The sequence below is a fragment of the Hemicordylus capensis genome, chromosome 5 (assembly GCF_027244095.1).
Source record: "Hemicordylus capensis ecotype Gifberg chromosome 5, rHemCap1.1.pri, whole genome shotgun sequence".
Classification (NCBI taxonomy): domain Eukaryota; kingdom Metazoa; phylum Chordata; class Lepidosauria; order Squamata; family Cordylidae; genus Hemicordylus; species Hemicordylus capensis.
In genome coordinates, this window is record NC_069661.1 from 84,980,398 (window position 1) to 85,001,711 (window position 21,314).

General features: G+C 40.4%; 1 protein-coding gene across 31 annotated transcripts in view; it reads left to right on the forward strand.

Annotated features, from left to right (window-relative positions):
• The window catches only part of TENM3 (teneurin transmembrane protein 3), a 2,371,016-nt gene that overhangs the window by 2,024,422 nt on the left and 325,280 nt on the right, over positions 1-21,314 (forward strand). Inside the window, exon 1 of one of the 31 annotated variants that reach the window (XM_053252632.1) lies at positions 6,130-6,231. The exons of the other annotated variants lie outside the window; for them this stretch is intronic. Coding sequence (XP_053108607.1) covers positions 6,189-6,231 — 43 coding nt within the window. The 5' untranslated portion in view covers positions 6,130-6,188. Of the gene's footprint in view, positions 1-6,129; positions 6,232-21,314 lie in introns of those variants that run through there. 31 annotated transcript variants of the gene reach the window in all.

Consider the following 21,314-nt stretch of genomic DNA (forward strand, 5'->3'; position numbering starts at 1 on the left):
CCCACAATTCTCTAATAAGCCCACCAGCAATACCAAATGGTCAGTCACAGCATATTGGTATTCAATTACCCCAAACATGATTAATACAGGGGGGGGGGGAATTATCAAAAGTTAAGTCCCCTGAATGATATCCTGATTAACAAAGCACTGCTGCAATGGGAGAAATACTGGTATAGTGCCAGTGCTTCTGAAGAGTTCCAGTTTAACAGCAGGGAGTTGAGTGAGTTAATTTTTTTTAAAAAGGACCATTGCTTCTCCTGTTGCTTTGGTGCTTCATTTGTCAGGATGTCAGCCACTGTTTTTACTTTCCATTAATCCAAAAAGAGTCTTGTGGCACATTAAGGAGTAAGAAATGGATCATTGGTATGAACTTGCACAGAGCAGAGCTTACTCCATCAGATGTATAAACCTATATTAATACTCTCTGGAAACTGGGAAAGCAGCTACTAAAGGGCCCTGTGTTTTAAAGAAATTGAAGTGGGACCTGATAGAAATATTTTATTAATTGACATTGAGTGAGCCTGCATCCACATACTCATTAAGCCCATTTCCATTTTCTCTGGTTCCATTTAAAGCAGTATCCTTTGCTTAGCAAGTGGGGCAGAGTCCTCATACACTCTTCCTAATAAAATGTCTGCGTAATTTCTCAATTTTGTAAAAAAGGTAGATAGCTGCATCAGCATCACAGCTCAGTGGCTTCTCTCAGAGCACTATGCTAAGGGGATATTTTCTATGCTGCTTCAGTGTCTCCTGGTTCTATACAAATATTCTTGTTCAGCACTTACAATCTCCAAGGGCAGTAGGGGGGCTGTCAACTGTGTAGCAGTACTTATGACTCCTGAAGGGTTAACAGAGGATCTCCTGAGTTCAATCCTACAACCTGATGTCCCAGCATGTTAACATGCAATCAGCAGTGTTCCCTCTAAGGCATGTGCACGTGTGCGTGCTCACAAGATTTTTGATATCCGCTCAGTTAATTTTCGACCCCGCTCAGGTTGAATCAGGAAGGCCCCATTCTGAGTGCACGTGTGCACACACTGCCTTGATACTGCCGCTCAGGACAAAATTCATTCCACACACAGATGGAAAAAATTAGAGAGATCACTGGCAATCAGCTTTACACAAGTCTCATTCCATTTATTCTCACAGCAATCCTGTGAAGCAGACCGTTTTATCCTGAAGATAAAATTATTTTGAGGAGTGTTGACTGAGCCAAGGCCATCCAGTGAGACACTGGTTTTTATTTTTATTTTTAATTAAGGCTAGCAACTACTTTTTTGGAAATTAACGTTTATAATTGATCTTCTAGATTTGGTGTGTGTGTGTGTGTGTGTGTAAACAAAACAGGAAGCAAAAGTAGACCGGTGTAGAGTACATCCTTTGCATTCAAAAGGTCCCAAATCTTGGCATCTCCAGGTAGGACTCTCTGCAACACTGCAGAGCACTGCTAGACCGTATAGACAATACTGAGCTAGACGGACTTAGTCCGATTCCGTATAGGGCAGTTTCATATGTTCATAAAACTTTAATATAGCCCAAATAACAAAAACTATATTTAAAGAAGTCATATGAAATAAATTGGATAGAGAATATACAGGTTGAGCTGCATATCTCTACATATTCAGTCTTTCTGGTTGCAATCTTCTGCATACTAACTAAAGAGCAAGCCTCATTGAAGTCAGTCATCATGCGTAGGACTGCACTTTCAGTACATGGCTGTTTAAAGATAAACGTATGCTTTCATAGTTAACATTTGTTTTCTGTACCTCACTTCTCCAATCATGTTGTGTGGGAGCAAATACTGAAAACATTTGAGCTCTATTATACTCTGCTATGTGCATGGATTTCCCTGTAGCCCCGAACGTTGTAATCACTGATCAGCTACTGGGAACACCTGTCCCCACTTCCTATGCAAGTTATCATTGTTAGAGATTGTCCTAATTTAAACTGGAACTGCATTACAGGGCAGGACATTCCTAGATATTCCTTTGCAGCAAACTTCTGCAGACCCAGGGCCCAATCCAGGAAGATGAGACACCCAGTGAATTCCTTTTCCAAAAGGATCACCCTTGCTGGATCAGGGCAATGGAATATCTGTCAATAGCAAGAAAAGGGAATATACTGGTAAATTAGTGTTATTGTCTGCAGAAGTGATCTGGCATAATTTTGCCCCACTTTATATTTTAATAATACATTTCTGTATTTCAAAATGTATTTTCCCAACAAATCCCAAGCCAATGTATATTGCACTGAAGCACTGAAAGTTTCCCATTCAGGCAAGTATTTAGTGGCCTATTGTAAATGGTGCACTCCCTTTAACCTCAATTTTACTATATGCATGTATATTATTATTGTTGTTGTTGTTTACACAGTCAGACAGGTGTTATTGACTGGTTTGTTTTATCCAGACATCGAGTCCTTCCCAAGGACCTGGGATGGCTGAATTTAATCATCAATATTGTTGCTGTTATTATTATAGATATTGTCGCAGAATATAGGCTGTTCCCAGTAAAGTTGCTTTTTGTAATTGGCTGATGGTGATTTCTGTGGCCCCTATGTTGTTGAGGTGTTCTTCAAGGTCTTTTGGAACTGCACCCAGGGCGCCAATTACCACTGGGATTATTTGGGTCTTATTCTGCCACAGCCTTTCAATTTCAATCTTTGTATTTTGTTGTTGTTATTCATTCGATATCTATACCGCCCTTCCAAAAATGGCTCAGGGCAGTTTACACAGAGAAATAACAAACAAATAAGATGGAACCCTGTCCCCAAAGGGCTCACAATCTAAAAAGAAACATAAGATAGACACTAGCAACAGTCACTGGAGGTACTGTGCTGTGGGTGGATAAGGCCAGTTACTCTCCCCCTGCTAAATAAAGAGAATCACCACCTTAAAAGATGCCTCTTTGCCAAGTTAGCAGTGGGTATTTGATTATTAATTTGAATCCTTAGAGATAGTTCACATGTTATACTGGTAGTGTGCTAAAACTGAATTTAATGTATGCCATGCTGCTGTATAATTTGTTTGTGTGGAGTGTATACAAATAAAGACACCCACCTTTTGGGGACCAAAAGTGAATATTTCAGAAAAGCTCTCTGCTTGACTGTTTTCATGGAAAGTGGGATGCATGTAAGGTTGAGAGGCTCCTTGTCTGAACACCAATAGAACTGGACAAATGCCCCCTCAAATGTAATACCGCCACAAATAGTCCCCAAGGCAGCAGAAGAAGCTTTTGCTGGGAAATACATAGAAAGAGCTCAATGTGAGTACTAGCCCTTACTCTGAATTGCGGCTTTGATTGCTATAAAATATGCAATAGGATGTCACTTTTATTAAGTGGAATACAATAATATATATGATTGCTAGATTTCTTAAAAAAATTGAAGAATGGGTCAATTATAGCCAGTTTTGATACTACATCTGCTAACTGGGCAAAGAAACACCTTTTTAACGTGGTGATTCTCTTTATTTAGCAGGGGGAGAGTAACTGGCCCTTTCCACCTCCAGCACAGTACTTCCAGTGACTGTTGCTGGTGTCTATCTTGTATTCTTTTAGATTGTGAGCCCTTTGGGGACATGGATCCATCTTATTTATTTATTATTTCTCTATGTAAACCGCTTTGGAAATTTTTTTTGAAAAGTGGTATATAAATTATTTTTGTTGCTAGAAAAATTATCATTTATTTTGGAAGGGTTTAAGGTAATGCTTGGTCTGTAAAAAAGTTTACCTTGGTTGCCTGTTTCTACACAATTCTTCCAACCTATTTAGTTAGACTTCTAGACTTTCCTAAAGCAGAATTGCAACTATTTTACTGCCTGTGAAATTATTCCTGATTAAATCAAAGATAAAATATGTATCTTAGGAAATAAGTGAATAATTTTTTGCCATTAAGATTTTTCCAATATATTGAATGCAGTTCAGTTTTATGTTCATAAATGTACTAGGTGCTAGTTGAAATATTCATTTCCTAACACAGATCCTATATGCCATTAAAAACATCACAATGAAATGCAGTAGGAGGATTTCGCTCATTTATTATAATGCATTACAAGTAAAAATGAAAGCAGATGATCATTTACTCATTCAAGCAGTTTTTCTTGAAAAATATAGCAATATCATATTTTCCTCTGGAATAAACACATGATCCATTACAAATAATGATAAAAGAGGTCTTCAGTACTAGTATTGTTTAATGATCTCGAGAGTTTCAGTTTAAATAATAGTATGTTGTTGGTGTGTTGGTGATGGTTTTGATTTTTCTTTTCTTATTTTTCTTTTTTGACAGTCATTTTGCACTCCCCCCCCTCTCTCTCTCTCTCACACACACACACACACACACACACACAATCACTCACACAAACAGGACCTTAATATGCATAACCAGTTTTAGTTACATAAATTCTTGCATGAGTTCAGAGAGGAAAAGCTATAGTAAACAGCTGAGTCACTGGAGTTGCTAAGGTTTATCCTCCTGCAACTCTGATTTTAGAATTTATTTTTTTGTAGGAAACATTTAGAGGGTGATCTAGTGCGTGTGCCAATGACAAAAGCTAGTTGTAACAATTCAGAGCATGCTTTCTGCTTTATGAAACTGGATTGTAAAAATCCTCTCAAAAATGACATTTGAAATAGCATTAAAATACAATTTCCCTCTGATAAGATTTTAAAGCATTCCTATGAAATACGATACCGTTCAGTCTGTCTCTGACAGCCTAATACAATGTTGTGTTATTCATAAGTGGCATTAATCTATTAAGCGTGTAAGAATATTTTTTTTCTGTAACAGACATTAGATGTAATTATTGATTTTTCTTCAATCAGTTGGTTTTTACCAGTGTGCATTGATCTGTATAATAAATGCCAAGACTTAGTAGATTGTTGTGAAACCATTTATTGAGGTCAAATGATGCTCACATTACTTCATCAGATTCAAAATAAACCCTTGATTACAGAGTGCTTAATTTTAATTACTCTGAAAAACTGAATAATATTAGGTAAGCTTTGACTCTTCCCAGCATAAATGATTTTTAAATAAGGATATAGTTGTCAATAGTTAAATAATAAGGGACAACAAAACACAAAGCAAGTGAATACTATTAACCTGGGAGTCTATATGCTGAAGGATTTTATAGGCAAAAAAGTTGGTGTTCTGTGATCTGTTTATGTAAGCAAATAAGCTCTGCGATCATAGTTTTTTTTACAGTTGTTGAAAATATTTAGTCTTCCATTCATTTAAATTATGTCCAATATAAATGCCAAATCTTGCCACGGTGGTTATAATAAGCTCATTGTTTTTTTAAAATCTAAGATTAATTTTTAGATTCATGTTCTTTCCTCTTCCTACCCCCAGACGTTCTTCTGAACAGAAATGATTTATTAAGATAAATTTACAGCTTTGTCCAGCAGATGGAATAAAGAGAGTAATGTATTAAAGTATATGCCTGCAATATTCAGTTTTACCATCAAGCTCAGAATAAGCTATCAGTTCTTGTGGGTATATTTACCAGAGGATCTCTGACAGGCTTTGCAATCATACTTACCCATCTGGGTCTCACATGTCAAATGATGCCAAATAGTAGCAAGTTTATTGCAGAGTCTCTGGAGAGGCCATTGTGCACTCAGCGTTCCCCCCCCCTTCCCCCTCGTAGACCACTTGACTGATTCATTCAAGGAAACCTGGGCAAAACCATGTTATTAATGAATTAAGACAAGCCTTTTGCCTATGAGGCAAAGAGGTTCTAGCTATCCCCTTTTAAGACAAAAACTTAATGGGAGATGTTCATAAGTGCTCATCCCATTCTGATGTGAATATTCAGAAAGCCGTGAAGCTGCAAGTGGCAGCGTTTAATATCGTCTCTCTCTCATGATGCCTGAATAATTTTCCAGAGAGTGATCGCTGCAGCTGCTGTGAGCATGGTTATTTGTTTATTTTTCACCTTGGTCCTACTGGAATGCTGACATAGCTAATCTGCCATGCACGTAGGGAAGAATGGTTTCATATTCATAGCTCTATGGCATTCTTTTGAACAAAACCGAATCGGCAGCCAAAGCTTGGGACTCCTCCCGTAATCCACACAGAGTTTATGGGGCTGACTCCTCTGAGCGTCTTTCCTGAGAGAAAAATCTGAAGCGTATTCATGAGGAATTTGGAGAAAGGGAGGTGGAGGCTGTCCTTTGTGTTTTTTAATGGATGTTTGTGCGAGAAAAGGAGATGGCATGGGCTGTCGGGGTGAGTTATAGAATGCATTTTGTGATCTCCCCCTGGTAGTACTGCTCATTATGTTAAACAGTGTAGCTCTTAAACCCTCCGTAGTTTTCATTTTATGTGCATTGGCCTTCATTTGCTGAAATGCTTCAAGTTCACAGCACTAAAGTCATTTTGAAAACAGGATGTAATTACAAAGGTTTCTTATGCTTACCCACAGCTTTTTGGGACCAATGTAATTATCATTACATGTGGATACTGTAAATTGAATATCCCTTCCCTAATTACATTAAACTCAAGGGTTAGCTGCTTAAGCATCCAAATAAGAAAAGTTCATCCTTTGCTATAAATAGTAGAATTGTTCTGTTAGTTAAGTTGACCTTTTAAGCTCAGCATTTACATGATATTGTCAGGTGTACATTATAAAGATAGCTTGTAATGAGATCTGTAATGAGTAACCCAGTTATAATGGCCTTTTCTAAAAGTTCATTTATTCAGCGTTTTCTAACGGCATGATGAAATTAAAGTTTTAATCTGTGCAAGTCAGGCCCTTTTTAAGGAACCAGTCACACTGTTCTTAGTTTAGTCCTGTCCTGCCAACTGCTGGAAGTAGTTTAATATTACTACCACAGCACCACAGCAGCTTAACAGAAGTTACTATAAATGTAATGAATTAGTCCTGCCTGTTTAAAGAAGAGTAATCTATTTGGAGGAGTTGTGTTTTCTGTTCTACTTCGTTCTCCCTTCTGCATATAGAGGAGCAAATTGCTCATTTTTGCAAAAATAAACTAGTTCTAAGATTCCTGGACTCTAATTTTTTTGCATGTGTATCCTAATTTATCATTTTCTACTGGATGCTAGTCTAGTGATTCAATGCATTGTTGAAAATAAATAAAGAAAGAAAAGGTTCCACTGAAAATCAGTATTTGTCAGTGTTTGTTCAGTCATTAAAACTATGAATGGTCCACCAAGTTACCACCTAGTATTTATTTAGGGTTGCTTCCCCTGCTCCCAGCTCTAGCTTCATTAAAATCATACCACTTAAATGAAGCTTTTTGTTTTCCCAAGGACACCTCCTGCTAAGTATCCTTTATGAGTTCTCCCTTGAAAACAACCACCTGCTTTATGTTTAACAAATTAAGAAACAAGCATTACAGTTTTCCTGGCATACATAAACTGACTAGAATGTAGATTATGTTGAAAGAACACCCAAACAATGCCAGTTAGAGCTTGAATTGTAATAGCCTAATGATTCGATCATTTTATCTAATCTTAAACTCCACTATCTTGTTCAACCATACTTTTCCGGTTCTAGTTGTGACATTTTCTTAGATTTGTTTCCATTTGTTTTAAAACACCACATGTATTTGTAGGGAGCCATCTTCATTTTCTACCAACTGGCTTTTTTGTTCATACTACATTAAAATCAAGCATATTTTATTGCTTATTTGACTTGTACTCTAATGTAAGGATCTGGAATTATATTTGTAATAATTTCTGATAACAATCCAAATAAAATAACGCAGACCATAGTTTTATGTTGCTGACAGGATTAGTCCTATCACTAGTTTCCATCCATTAGTAAGTTAAGAACAGCCCTGCTGGATCAGGCCCAAGGCCTATCTAATCCAGCATCCTGTTTCCCTCAGTGGCCCATCAGCTGCCTCTGAGAAGCCCACAGGAAAGAGGTGAGGGCATGCCCTCTTTCCTGCTGTTGCTCCCCTGCAACTGGTATTCAGAGGCATCTTGCCTCTGAGGCTTACAACATTGGATCATAGGAAGCTGCCATATACTGAGTCAGACCATAGGTCCATCTCGCTCAGTATTGTCTACGCAGACTGGCAGTGGCTTCTCCAAGGTTGCAGGCAGGAGTCTCTCTCAGCCCTATCTTGGAGATGACAGGGAAGGAACTTGGAGCCTAGATGCTCTTCCCAAAGCAGCTCCATCCCCTAAGGGGAATATCTTACAACGCTCACACTTCTAGTCTCACTTTCATATGCAACCAGGATCCTGCTTAGCTTAAGGGGACAAGTCATGCTTGCTACCACAAGACCAGCTCTCTTCCCATATAATGTATGAGTTTAGAAACATAGGAACATAGGAAGCTGCCATATACTGAGTCATACCATTCGTCCATCTAGCTCAGTATTGTCTTCACAGACTGGCAGCAGCTTCTCCAAGGTTGCAGGCAGGAGTGTCACTCAGCCCTATCTTGGAGAAGCCAGAGAGGGAACTTGGAACCTTCTGCTCTTCCCAGAGTGGCTCCATCCCCTGAAGGGAATATCTTACAGTGCTCACACTTCTAGTCTCCCTTTCATATGTAACCAGGGTGGACTCTGCTTAGCTTAAGGGGACAAGTCATGCTTGCTATCACAAGACAAGCTCTCCTCCTCTTGGTGGACTATAGTCACCAAACTAGTAGCCATTGGTAGTATAGTAGTTGCTCCCGGAGCAAAGAAATAGTGGATATGTAGATCTAAGGGTAAACATGTGAAGTGACAGTAACTTTCTTTTAAGGAAAATGAGTCCATTGTGAGACACAAGAAAGGCATCTCTTTGAGAAGACAAATGAGACAGGCGAGCGCTCTGAAAACACAGTGGAATGTACAGAGCCCTTTTCACCTGTTGATTCTTGGCTCGACTACAATCCAGTTATATAGCAACTAACAGTTATTTGCCATCTGTTGATTTGTCACTTCTGTGGAAGAAGTTGGAAATTTGATCTCCCATTTTGAAAGACATTTACTTGGAAGTGTGTCCAAATTATTTCAATGGAACTTTGAAATAAGTGTGTCACACAGCCCTGTCCTCTCCCTGATGTACCTGCTTGATGCAGATGGTCTTGTGATGCATCAGCCACAATAACATCATGTACAAAGCAAATGTGATAGAGCTAGACAGTTGTGCCTCACTTACCACACAGTATAAGTGAAAGCCTATCTGCTACAGCTCCTAGTTAGTTCTAGGCTTCAGGGATGTTAGGGGCTTGTGTCTTTCATAGTGGATGGACTGTAAGTTTATGACCACTCCAAACCCAACAATTCAAATGAAGAAATTTTCACACACTGTTTAACTGACCTACAGAATTATAGCTGATTTGAAAAAAGGACACTTTGTAGAATAGCATCATACCCCTTCTGAGTGAGTGGGAAGCAAAGCTTGGAGGCAAAATGCAAGGCAAAGGCCGGGCAAAACAACAACAACAAAGCAGGGGAAATGTGAGATAAGTTATACAAAGGCTGAGAGTAGCCATATAACCTGTGTCTGTTGCTGCTGCTGTTCTGGCTCCAAAAGCAGCCCAAGCCTGGAAGCTTTTACAAGAGAGTAAGGCATGTTCCAACGTTACATGTTTCAACTTTACATGCTCCAACTTTTGAATGCAGGTCTGATTGGACAATTTCCCTGTTTCCTCCGTGGTACCATGCAGGTTGAATACTTTCTTCAGTGTTCAGGGCATCATGCAGACTTGATTGGTAATATCAAGATATATCAATAATACAAACCATTCTATTAAATGACTCATAGAATCTGGGTGTCAAGGACTGTATTTCCGTCCCTTCTATAATAAGCATATTGTGGCTTGTCAACTTTCTGACATATATGACATTACGACATAGAACCCCTCATTCTATGAATGATATATATACGTAAGCAGAGGAGAGTTTAAAAATAACGAGTGTATTAATTTCAAATCCAGGGTTTTGAGACCAATTGTCTTCCAAAACGGCCTTCTGTTTATCCTTGACTAATTAAAAAAAAAAAGATATACAAACTGTAGCCATTATCCTTGTTAAATGGATCTAACATGAGCAAAGATACTCAGTCTAGATAGGAAGGGGTTATGGACCAATCCTAGCAGATCAGAAAAGAGAAGGCCTTGTATTTAGAATGGACAGGGTTGCTCCAAGAGATCAACCATGACCCTCAGCTTCAACATAATGGAAAGTCAATATATTAGACTACATGTCTAATCCCAACTTGCAGTTCTTGGGGTGTGAAAAACTACATAGATCTGAAAAATCTACTGTCTTCAGCATTCTTCTAGGATCAGTAAATCTAATTTTCCAAATTGAGACATTGCACACTTGTTTTGCTTAAAATCTAAGTTCTCATCCTTTTCTCTGACTTAGTCAAAATCAAGATTAAAAGAAGATGGTTTTAACAGGAACGTCTTCACAGAAAGTGACAGAAATATACACATTATTTTAGAGAATGAATATCTATTTTTCAACATAGTTCAGATACTGTACTTTGATTGCTTATGAACACATTTCATGCTTTACTCTTTCTAGCTGTGGCATAAAGGACTACATTAAGTGACAGAGGAGAGATGTCCACTCACTAAAGCAATAAAAACAAATGTGATAATGGGTGGGGTTTGGGGGTGGAATCTGTTCCAAGATTTTCTGATTTGATTTTTCAATATTTTTTGAAGTTGGTTCAAAAATATTCTCTGTTATAGATTTAGCCTATATTATAGTAATATATTCCCACATTTATGAATTCCAGTTATTGGGTTGATCATATATCGAAAAACAAGCAGGCCTCTTTCATACAACATCATGCCTTCAGCTATGAAATTACTACCGCGAATGTATAAAGGCTGTGAGACAGGTTTGTGTAAATTGTAAATTAGGCAATTGTAAATTAGTGAGGCTGAAACTATAGCCTTTTAATTCCATGTTGTAACTATAGCCTTTTAATTCCATATGTTATAACGTAACTTATAATAATGTAATTCAGAGTGTTGTGCAAAATGTAGTAGGAATTCTATACAGAGGCACAGTTTTGTTTTGTAGCTTTGGATTTCTTTTACAACGGTAGGGAAGGAATGGCTTTGTGTATAAATGGTGTTATTGTTGTATGGGATGCTGTAAGTGGGGGTTGCGGTTTTATGAGAGGATTTTGAATGTGGCCTGAAAAATAAATGGTAGCAGATGAGAAGACCCAGAGACATCTGTATGAAATTGAACTAGTAGCCACAGTGTGCTAAACATGGTTCTTTGTTGTACTTTTTAAAAGAATAGACACTTGCGTGGGAGCTGTGTTTGGTGATTTGTGCCTCAGTGTGCTGCAGCATTGATGTTCCAGAATAGAGAATTATGTAAAAAGCTATAATGCCATCATGCTCTGATTAAAGGGGAACTATTTATGGGAAACTAGCAAAGCAATTTAAATATTATCATGAATGGAGACCCTGAAGTGTCTTAAATTGTAGTCCCTGATACTCTGGGAGAATCTGCTTGGACCCTTTGCCACAGTCACAGTAGCTGTTGCAGATTTGTGTATTCTCATCTTCTCCTGTTGGCTGGCATAGCCTGGGTAACTCTTTCAGAGACTGGCTGACCACAGCTTATGAACCCTGCAAATACTTCTCCAATCAGCCATTTTCCTCACCCTGAGCAGTGAAGCAGATAACAGAAACAGTCCTGGTATTTTTCTGGTTTTCAAGGCAGCAAAGTCTTAATCTTAATCACCTACCACTGCCATCACTGTTTGCCTTGACATTCTGTCCTGGTGCCTGCTGGCCCTCCAACCGCACAGAGCATATATTTTGTGCATACATAATGCACAGGAAATAGACTGTATTTAAAACTGCAGAGGCATTGGTATAGGGACAAGAGTTTCTGCTTGAGAGCTGTAGGTGTGACCTTGAGGTAGTGGGTCAGGAGGTGGGGTCCCTGACTCTCTCTGGGCCTTTTAAAATGATAAATAATTGGACAACAGCAGATCCCCATCACCAATCTATTCTTTACCTGCTTTGTGTGCATTTTTTCCTTCCTTGCTCATTGTAGCCTCTCTTGTGAGCTGCATCTTGAGCTACAACATTTCAACTGTTTTTCCCCAGGAATTTTGAAAGCTTAAAGGACTTCTGCTGCCTGCTTCAACTATTTAGATTAAAAGCAGTTGCTGCTGAATTTGCAGAGCATTCAGATGGGATTGTATTTTCATGCTCCTTCAAACAGATGGATAACCTCTGACTGTTGATAGATTTGGATGGCCTAGTTGGCATTTCTTTCATCCTTGAACATAGACTGAAGTAGTTGGAAACTGTTTTGTGAAAGTGTTAGTTACCCTTGGTTTTAGGCATGCATAAACAATAATTTCCTCTGTTCTGAATCCCCCCCCCCCGTTGGCTATAATTGGTCATGGCCTATGTGTTTCTCTGTGTTTCCCATTTTCATTTAGATCAGATTTATAAGACATAGCTGATGTGGTTTTTTTAATACTGAAATTGGTCAATTTGGCAAAAAAAATTAAAGACTGCTCTCTTAGATTTCCTGTTTTTGTGTGTGTGTCGTACTAGTTCCAAGGAACTTTCATTACAGCCCCACTTTTTATAACCCATAACTTTTTGGAATAATTAAGTTGGTCAGATTCCTTCCAAGCATAATCCAGGGCCAAAATTACTTTTGTGACATGCTACTTAGCCTGTTTCACAGGCAACAACTGGTATTTATATCGAGAGTATTGTTATTTTAAAGACATGGATAGAATAATCCAGTTAACTCTACAATTTAAGGAATTCAGTATGACCTGGAATTTTTTAAAATGAGGATTATTATACTGTAGCCTGTTATGCTTAGCAAATTAATACCATTTCAATCTTGCAAATTCTTATATAAGAAGATTTTTGCAATAGAAAATGAAAGCCATGTATTGAGGTTCCACATGGGGAACCTCAGTAGCGACTGGTGCGGACGCCGGGGGAGGGGGCGGCAAGAGGCACCTTTACAAGAAATCAACTGAATACTTCCGCTCTTGCCACACCTGAACACTGCTCAGAGCAGCAGAGCACCACCTAGCACACCCTGCGATGGAATATCGCCTCCGCCACTCACCTGGCTGCCAGCAGGGTATTGGCTCCACGTAGGCCACGTGAGTGGCAGAGGCGATCCTCCACTGCAGGGGGTGCTAGGCAGTGCGCTGCTGCTCCAAGCAGTGTTCAGGTATGGTGAGAGCAAAGGTAAGCACCAATTGATTTACTCTTAAAGGTGCCTCTCACCGCCTCCCAGGTAGCGCCTGCACCGGACGCTACTGGGAAACCTGCATCCAAACTTGCAAGCAGACAAATATTCCACATTTGTTTCCTTAATGGTACCTAAACTGACAGAAGGGTAGCAAAGTTGGAGTGGGCCCAGAGACAAGATTTTAAAATGCCCCCCCTCACTGAAGCTCAGCTCATGAAGTAAAGAAATCTTAAATGAGGCTGAATAGTGGTAACAAAAAGCATAGTTATATATATAAATCTCCTGTGTGCCACAATAGATCATCCTAAATTATTTTTTAAAAGGTTTTGTAAATTGTGGATGATGCAAGTCATTTAATGGAACTAGTCTGGTAGTTTCAGGTCTTAACACTCACATCAATTTTGGAGGATGAATACAACTGAAGGAAGCCCGGGCAGGTGCGCAACTGGGGAAGTCAGTCATGTGACTTGCCTCGGGGGGGGCCCCAATCAGTGGGCCCCAAGACAACTGTCTCCCCTTGCCCTGTTATAGTTACGCCCCTGTAAACTGAGTAGTTGTCTTCCAAATATCTGAACCTGAAGGCTCCAGTCCAGTTTTACAGTGCTGTGTTGTCTTAACTGAATCAATAGTGTCCTAACTTTGGTGATCATATTAGGACTTTTATTTAAGCTTTCCAGCTTCCAGCCTGTGGCATTCCGTTTGTTCCTTGGGTAGGAACATTTTCTTCACATGGGCAAAGCTGATAAGTTCTGTTCCAGCAGAGAAATAAATTACAGACTGGCTATAATGAGGCCATCAGCGTCCAGTGAATATTGTTTTAGTTGTGAGAGTGCCATTATGTGGGACAACAGTTAAGAATGTTTCTATTTAATTTTTCTAGTTCTCAAAATGTATTCTAGATTTTAAAATATACTAACTGGGTTGGGCGCAGAGCATCTTCTCCTCTAGTTTGTCGCCTGTCGCTGCACACCCCCCCACCGCTGTAGCTGTTTTTTTGCCCACCCGCTCATTGCTATCTCCCGTCCGCCCATTGCTGTCACCGCCTTCTCCCGCCTGCCCATTGCCGCCGCCTTCTCCCGCCCACCCGTTGCCGCCGTTCAAAGGGACTGGGAGATAGAGAGAGCGCCCTTATATTGTGTCTTTCTTGAAAAAGAGGAATATATAAGGACAGGAGGAAGGGCTTGATTTTGTGGTTTTCTTTTCTCAGCACTGAGTATAATATGCTGTGCTGTTGCTGCTATAACTATCTGGTTTTGCTAGATCTCAGATTGGCAAGGCAGAACTTGGGTGCCTGCCTTGAGCCTTCCTTGAGTTGTGGTTTGTTTTGTTTGTGAGATATTGTTGTGGCAAGAAATGAACTGTGGCAGCTGTGTGTGTGTGATATTTCTTGGTGATTGCTGTGATGAGCTCCATGTTAGCCTTGAGACTAACTTGTGTGTCTGCTCTGCAATCTGCAGTGCAGGGTGGACTCAATCAAAATATGACTATGTTGGGTGCTAAGTAAGTCTGCTGATGTAGCAGCTATTGCAATGCTAGGAAGTAACATATGGAGTCATAATTGTGTGTGAGAGCAATTTGTGCCAATAATATTTCTGCAGTGCAGGGAGTGTAGTCCACAGTGGATTCTGGGTCAGTTATTTTTTTTGGGGGGGGAGGTGTCTATTTTTGGACGCTCTTTTAAATATGTGTTCTGTGCTGGGAGGGACAAATTCCCTCTTACTGTGTGCTTCTGCAGTGTTCTTTCAAGGCAGGGTTGCAAAATGCATTGCAAATTGCAGTGCAAAACTTTTGTGCCATGCACTCTGTGAGTGCAGCTTGATCCAGCCATAAGGAACAATGGGGAAACTTGAAACACCCCATTGTTCCCCATGGGTAGCTCCTAGGGACACCAAAATGAGTTGTGTGGTAGGGCATGATGGTGTTACCTATCACCCCAACTGACAAAAGAAATGGACAAGTGGGTAATTTTTAACCGTTCCCTCAAACCCCCATAAGATCCTATGGGGGTTTGGGGGGAAGGTTAAAAATTTGTTTAAAATCACCCACTTGCCCATTTCTTTTGTGGGTTGGTTGCTAGGTATCACCATCATGCCCTACCACACAACCCATTTTGGTGTCCGTAGGAGCTGCCCATGGGGAACAATGGTGTGTTTCAAGTTTCCCCATTGTTCCCTATGGCTGAAGCACTCCAAACATGAACTGCCTTCTTGCATTTTATTTTGAGCTTGAAACAGAACACAAAATCCATTTTGGGCACATCCCTAATGTACAAGCTTGAGGGGATTTTTACTGATCTCCAGTTTTCTCGGAAGCACCATATGCAATGAGCAAATATGTCCCTGAGGGCTGCATGATCCTCAGTGCACAGAGTGCTTCCAGGTGGCATTCTAGCCTTTGTGATAGGTAGGATACAGATTAACAATGTTTTTTTTTAAAGATAGTGTAGTCTTTTTTTAAAAAAAAGTATTTAAAAAATATATTTTAGCTTTCGGAAATCGGTTCCTAAGGGCCATGTGACCCTCAGAGAGATATTCTTGGAAGCCAATGAGCACTTTTTGGTGGGGAGGGGAGAGCAGTGAATTTGCTTCCCCTCCCGCTGTGTGCATACTTTGCTGCTTGACAAGGCTTACCCTTCAGAGCAGCCCTTGCAGCCCTTGCTGCAAGGGCACAACTCCTGTTTCACGCTCCTAATGCTTTGCTGCATGTAAGTCATTCTCATTAGGCTTTATACCTTCTTCAGAATATTTTTAATGATCTTGAAGCATTTAATTTTGCTTATTGGATTTTGACATAAAGACTAACCTTCCTACATCTACCTTATGTACTGAATATAATCGGCTCCTTATAGAGTCAGTGACAGAGCTGTTTTGATCTTAATGAAACAGGATTGCATCCCCTTTCTTTTTTCTTAAGGACCAGCACTTAGGTGTCTCTTATCTCTTGTCAGACACTACGTGTTTCTCCTTATCCTGGACTGGTATCATGATTGTTCTGTCTAGGATGGTCATATGTGCATAGATGAGCTTACATAGGAGCAAAGGAAGCTGCCCTATACTGAGTCAGATCATCTAGCTTGGTATTGTCTGTTCTGACTGGCAGCAGCTCTCTAGGTTTTCAATAGGAGTCTTTCCTCAACCCTACCTGGAGGATTTACACACAGGGTTTCTACCCCGAATCTCCTTCAGGAGAGAGTGCGTGCATTCACACACCAGCCAAATTTACCCCTGAGGTCCCTTTGAGATCCTTGGACCCACTCCACATGCAAGTCAAGCTTTGTCTTGTGAATTCTAGCTTATCTTGAGGTATTTCTGGGTTTTAAAAATGCTGGTTTTAAGCTACTTTTTCTGAAAACGTCGGAGTAAATAGGGAGAGGCACTGACGTAGAAGCATGATTAGAAGGATACTCTCTTTACAAATGCAGATGTAGCTCTTCAGTACTCTCTCCCTCCCCCTCTGCCCATTGGCTAGAAGGAAAACATTAATGAAAACATGTGAACTTGCATGAAAAACAAACCCAAGAGCAGAGGGGAGGGGCTGCTTCCCTCAATGCCGTGAGTGTACTTTGAACTGGCTTTACTCAAATTTACCTCACAGAATGAAACCATGTGCAAATAACTCCCTGGAGATGTCAGGAATTCGATTTGAGACTATCTGCATTCAAAACAGATGCTCTGCCACTGAGATGTAGGAATGTGTAGAACCAGTTTGACTGGTTCAGGCTCAAAGCAGACTGCTCCCCACAAAAGGAAGGCTGGTCTGAGTTGGAGATGAACTGGGCCTCGTTCATATCGAACCAGTTTGGCCTGGTTAGACCAGTTTGGGATTTTTTTTAAAGAGGAATCCAGTAAAGATTCCCTTTACAAGCAAAGGGGTTGCGGGCCATCAGTGGCTCCCCTAGGTCACACTAGTGCTCCCCCCCCATCAGCTTAGGCCGGCAGGGCCCCAGTTGGAACCTCCATGCACCCAGAACCAGTCCCCCATTCGTCCACACTGATCAGGGGGGCACTGGTGGGGTCTAGGGAAGCTGCAGCTGCCCCGCCATCATCGAGGAGCTGCCACTGCCACACGGCCACACATAAAGTGATCTACCACCCCTGCTCATACTTTACAACCCCATTTTAGTTGCTAGGGTTCCACGATTGCTTGTAAAGGGGAATCCTTACTGGATTTCCAAACTGGTTCAACCCAGTTCAAGTGCACGGACAGAACAACAGGCTGGTTCTAACGAACCAGTTTGCAGACCAGTTCATATTCAATTCAAGTTTTAACTGAACCACCCAGTGCGGTTCTGTACACACTTCACATGGGATGGTGATTATATCTGTCTATCTGTCTATCTACCTATTGTGCCCATTGAGATCATCAGGAGAGGTCTGTCTGTAGTTCCCACCAGCTTGTCTGGTGGCCATTCGGGGACGGGCAATTTCCACTGCTGCCCCGAAGCTTTGGAATGCGCTCCCTGCTGAAATAAGAACCTCCCCATCTCTGACAACTTTAAAAAATCTTTAAAGATTTAACAGAACAGAAAAAATCTGTTCACCCAGGCTTTTAATTAAATAGTACTTTAATAGTTCTAACATTGTTTTTAAAATATTTTAAAAATTTTAATTGTTGTAATGTGTCTATCTTTCTGTTATCATTTATTTTGTTTTAATTAATGTTTTAACTTTTCTATCATTTATTCTGTTTTAATTAATGTTTTAACCTTTCTGTTGTAAACTGCCCAGAGATGTGAGTTTGGGCAGTATAGAAACATGTTAAACAAACAAACATTTGTCAGCGCTGCACAACTACAGCCCTCCTACAGCCTGTCAATTCTCAATTTGAGGTCATCCATCAGGCCGACCAAGGCAGTCTCCACCCCATAATGAGGTGGTTTTCATGCACAACCTGGGTTAGGCTGCGTGTGAGAACAGCAGGATCAGGCACAATCCCAACAGGGCAGCACTGCCTAGCCCTGTTTTGTAGCCTGGCTGTTAGCTGAGGTTAAGGGAGCAAGATCCTTTGGCCTACCACATCGTGTGTTTGCTGGGGCTATGTTTAGCCCCAGCGGTCACAAATGGGTGCCTAGCGCAATGCATTGTGGAGTCTTCAGAGGCAGGGTTGCGTCGTCCCGGCATCTGGAGCTGCACACTGCAGACGCACGGCACGGATCATCTGGGAGTGTGTCTGCACTCCCAGCAACATGGAATCAGTCGTTTGGAGGGAAGGTGAGTTTAACAAACCTTCTACCCTGCCCACCGCCCCGCCTGCCTAGTCATGTGAATGACCTCTACATAACTCTATTTAAATAGTCTTCCTAAATCATGTGAATGAGCTTCATCTGTGCCAAAAGGTGTAGGATGGAATTCCTGCCACTGGAATACTCAGGCTGTAATAGACAATTTTGTGAATTGGGCCTAGGTGTTAGTAAAGAACACACCTGTTAGGTGTTAGAAAGTTAAGTAATGTTAAGCTCACTACTGTGGTTTATGGACCATAAACTTAATTGTGAATACTAAGATTGACTGGATATATTCAGAGGAATGAAGTGATATAGGAAAAAAAATTACTTGATTGTTTTTGAAAGACATGATTACAATTTAGGACAAAGTTGGGGACACTTCTGCCCCACTGATCTCAGCGTGGCTAGTGTGTTTGTAGACATGCCAGTTTTGCTACACTGTCCCAAAAAGCAGCATCTGAGTAGGCTCGAGAGTCATTTGGAAAAGGGAGGCATGAAATCACAATAGTCATATGCTCGTCCTTGAGAGTGAAGCTGCAAAGGACAATGGTGATCTTCCCGTAAGAGAACATCTCCCCAAAGTTTGTCAACCTGCTTTGGCTTTAATCAGAAGCAGCTGTGCATAATTAGGCACAGGCGCTTTAAAAGGAGCTGGCTCCTTTCAGAATGGAAACAGTCAGGGGGTCCCTGCCTAGATTCCAGGACTGGGGGCTTTTCTAAAGACGCAAGAACTGTCTCTTTTATACTGCTTCATCGCTTAAAGGCAATTTAGTTTCACAAAAGAACTACGACTGTGGATTTTGCTGGCCTGTGCACCAAGAAAACAATATTTTATAAATCTGAAAACCCTGAAACATTCCCTTATGTTTAACTTGAGACTCATGCTGAGTTCTGTCTAGCTGTGCAGACTTTGGCTTTGGCACAGAGCAATGTGTTATGCTTGCTAGCTTTTCAAAAAATACCCATTGAGAATGGTATGTCAGATTAGTCTAACTGAATGTACATTAGTTAGAGCTCAGATCTGGCAGTCTCTTCACTAAAATGTGCTTGTTGGTGATGGAGAAAGCCATGCTTGATTGCGAATTGCATAACCTGACTTCCTTTAGCAAGTGACTTAACATACTAGCTAGGTAGCAACTGTGACCACTTTATAGGTCACTATAATATCCAACTCAACTACCTATCTAGAATTCATCACTCTCCTTATGAATGCCGTATAGGAAGACCTTTTAATGTTCACAAGCTTGAACTACTTCTATATTGGAGATTTGGCTTTAACTCTCAAACCACTTAAAACAGAGGTTTTCTACTCAGCAGGGTCATTATATATAAATAGATCAAAGACCATCATGGCACTCTAAACAAAAGAACAATATTTTACCGATTTTCTGGAGTTCTACTTGGCTGTTCCATTTAAATACACTCTGGTAACTTGCAGTTATAGTTTCCACCCTTTTCAGCATGGGTTAGCCGTGCGGTAGCTACATGTATGTAAGTCCAAGGCAGTTAAAGTTCCCATCCTTAGCAGTTCAAGGAGAGTTTGTGTTGTGTACAAGCGCCCCATGAGACAGTGAGAACAAAAGAGACTTGCTCTTTCCCCAGCCACATTGCAGGGTTGAGGAAGCCTAGAAGGAGGCATGGACAGCAGGGTGGGGGGGAGGGGAGAAAGACAGAAAGTCCCTATGTGCGGTTGTGGCAGGCTGAATGGAAAAAAAGAGGATTAAGTGAATTAGAATGGAGGCTTGTGAGGAAGGAGAAACGGGGCCTTTCTGTGGTGTGGGGAATGGAGCCTAAAGGACTGAGAAGCACAAGAGGCATGGCTTGCGGTGAATGGAAGGTGAGAAAGAAGTGGTAGTCATGTGATCCTTGGGGTTTGGGGAGTCTTAGATTTAGACACTTTGGTCACTGTTTTTCTGTAGGAGCAACTGTATTGTTGTGAGTTAAAATGCACACCTAAGTAAACACTCCCTTTTGGTTTATAAATAATAACTTTTCTCTGCAAACCAGTTGAAGGAAGATGTGGTTTTTCTTTCAGATTTGTATCTAAGATATACTTTAAAGTTGGTTAGCATTCAGAGGTATGTGAAATAACTTCATTCAAGGTTAAATGGGTCATCATCATCCATTATGTTAAGAGAAAGAGATTTGGTCTTCTAGACATTCTTACCCATTGTGTAAAATTGCTTTTAGAAGGAGCATTGTAACAATTCTGTTCAATACAATGTGATGACTATGAAAAGATATATGACTAACTTAACTTAAGTAATAAGGATTTGTTAAACATATTTCCCAGAGGGAGAGCTTCACACTAAGTACAATGGTTGCCCAGTATTAAAATTGTAGATAACAAGGCCTGTGCAGTTACAAATAATTGTGCTTTGTGTGTGCTCTGCCACAACACATTTCAGTAATGCTATTTGCATGTAGAGTTTTAATTAAGAGATAACTGTCACCACAGGTTGACTGCAGAAGGCTCTAGTATCCAGCAGAGAGATAAATGCTGGTGCCAAGCTACACAGGTTGGAGAGCATATAGGGGGTCTATAATATAAAATGGATTTATAATTAAAAGTCACTTATTACAAAGTTATTGTGTTCTATAAAGAGAAGAGAATGCCTGAAATCTGGTGATTTTGTGGTGTGCCATAGTACCTATGCATTTTCCTTTGGCTCATATAATATAACAGGAAATTTTTGATGATCTTTTGCATTATTAGTGTATGGTAGTATGTATATGCCTACTTAGATTTACTCCAGTTTATTTCCAAGGCTCAGAAATAGGTTTTCCTTAGTATATTAATCTCTGTAACATCCTTGTGAGATAAATGACTTTTCTTTCATGTTATAGATGGCAGACTGAAATTGAGAGTAACATATCCAGAACCATACAGTAGACTCATTTGCATGGCCACC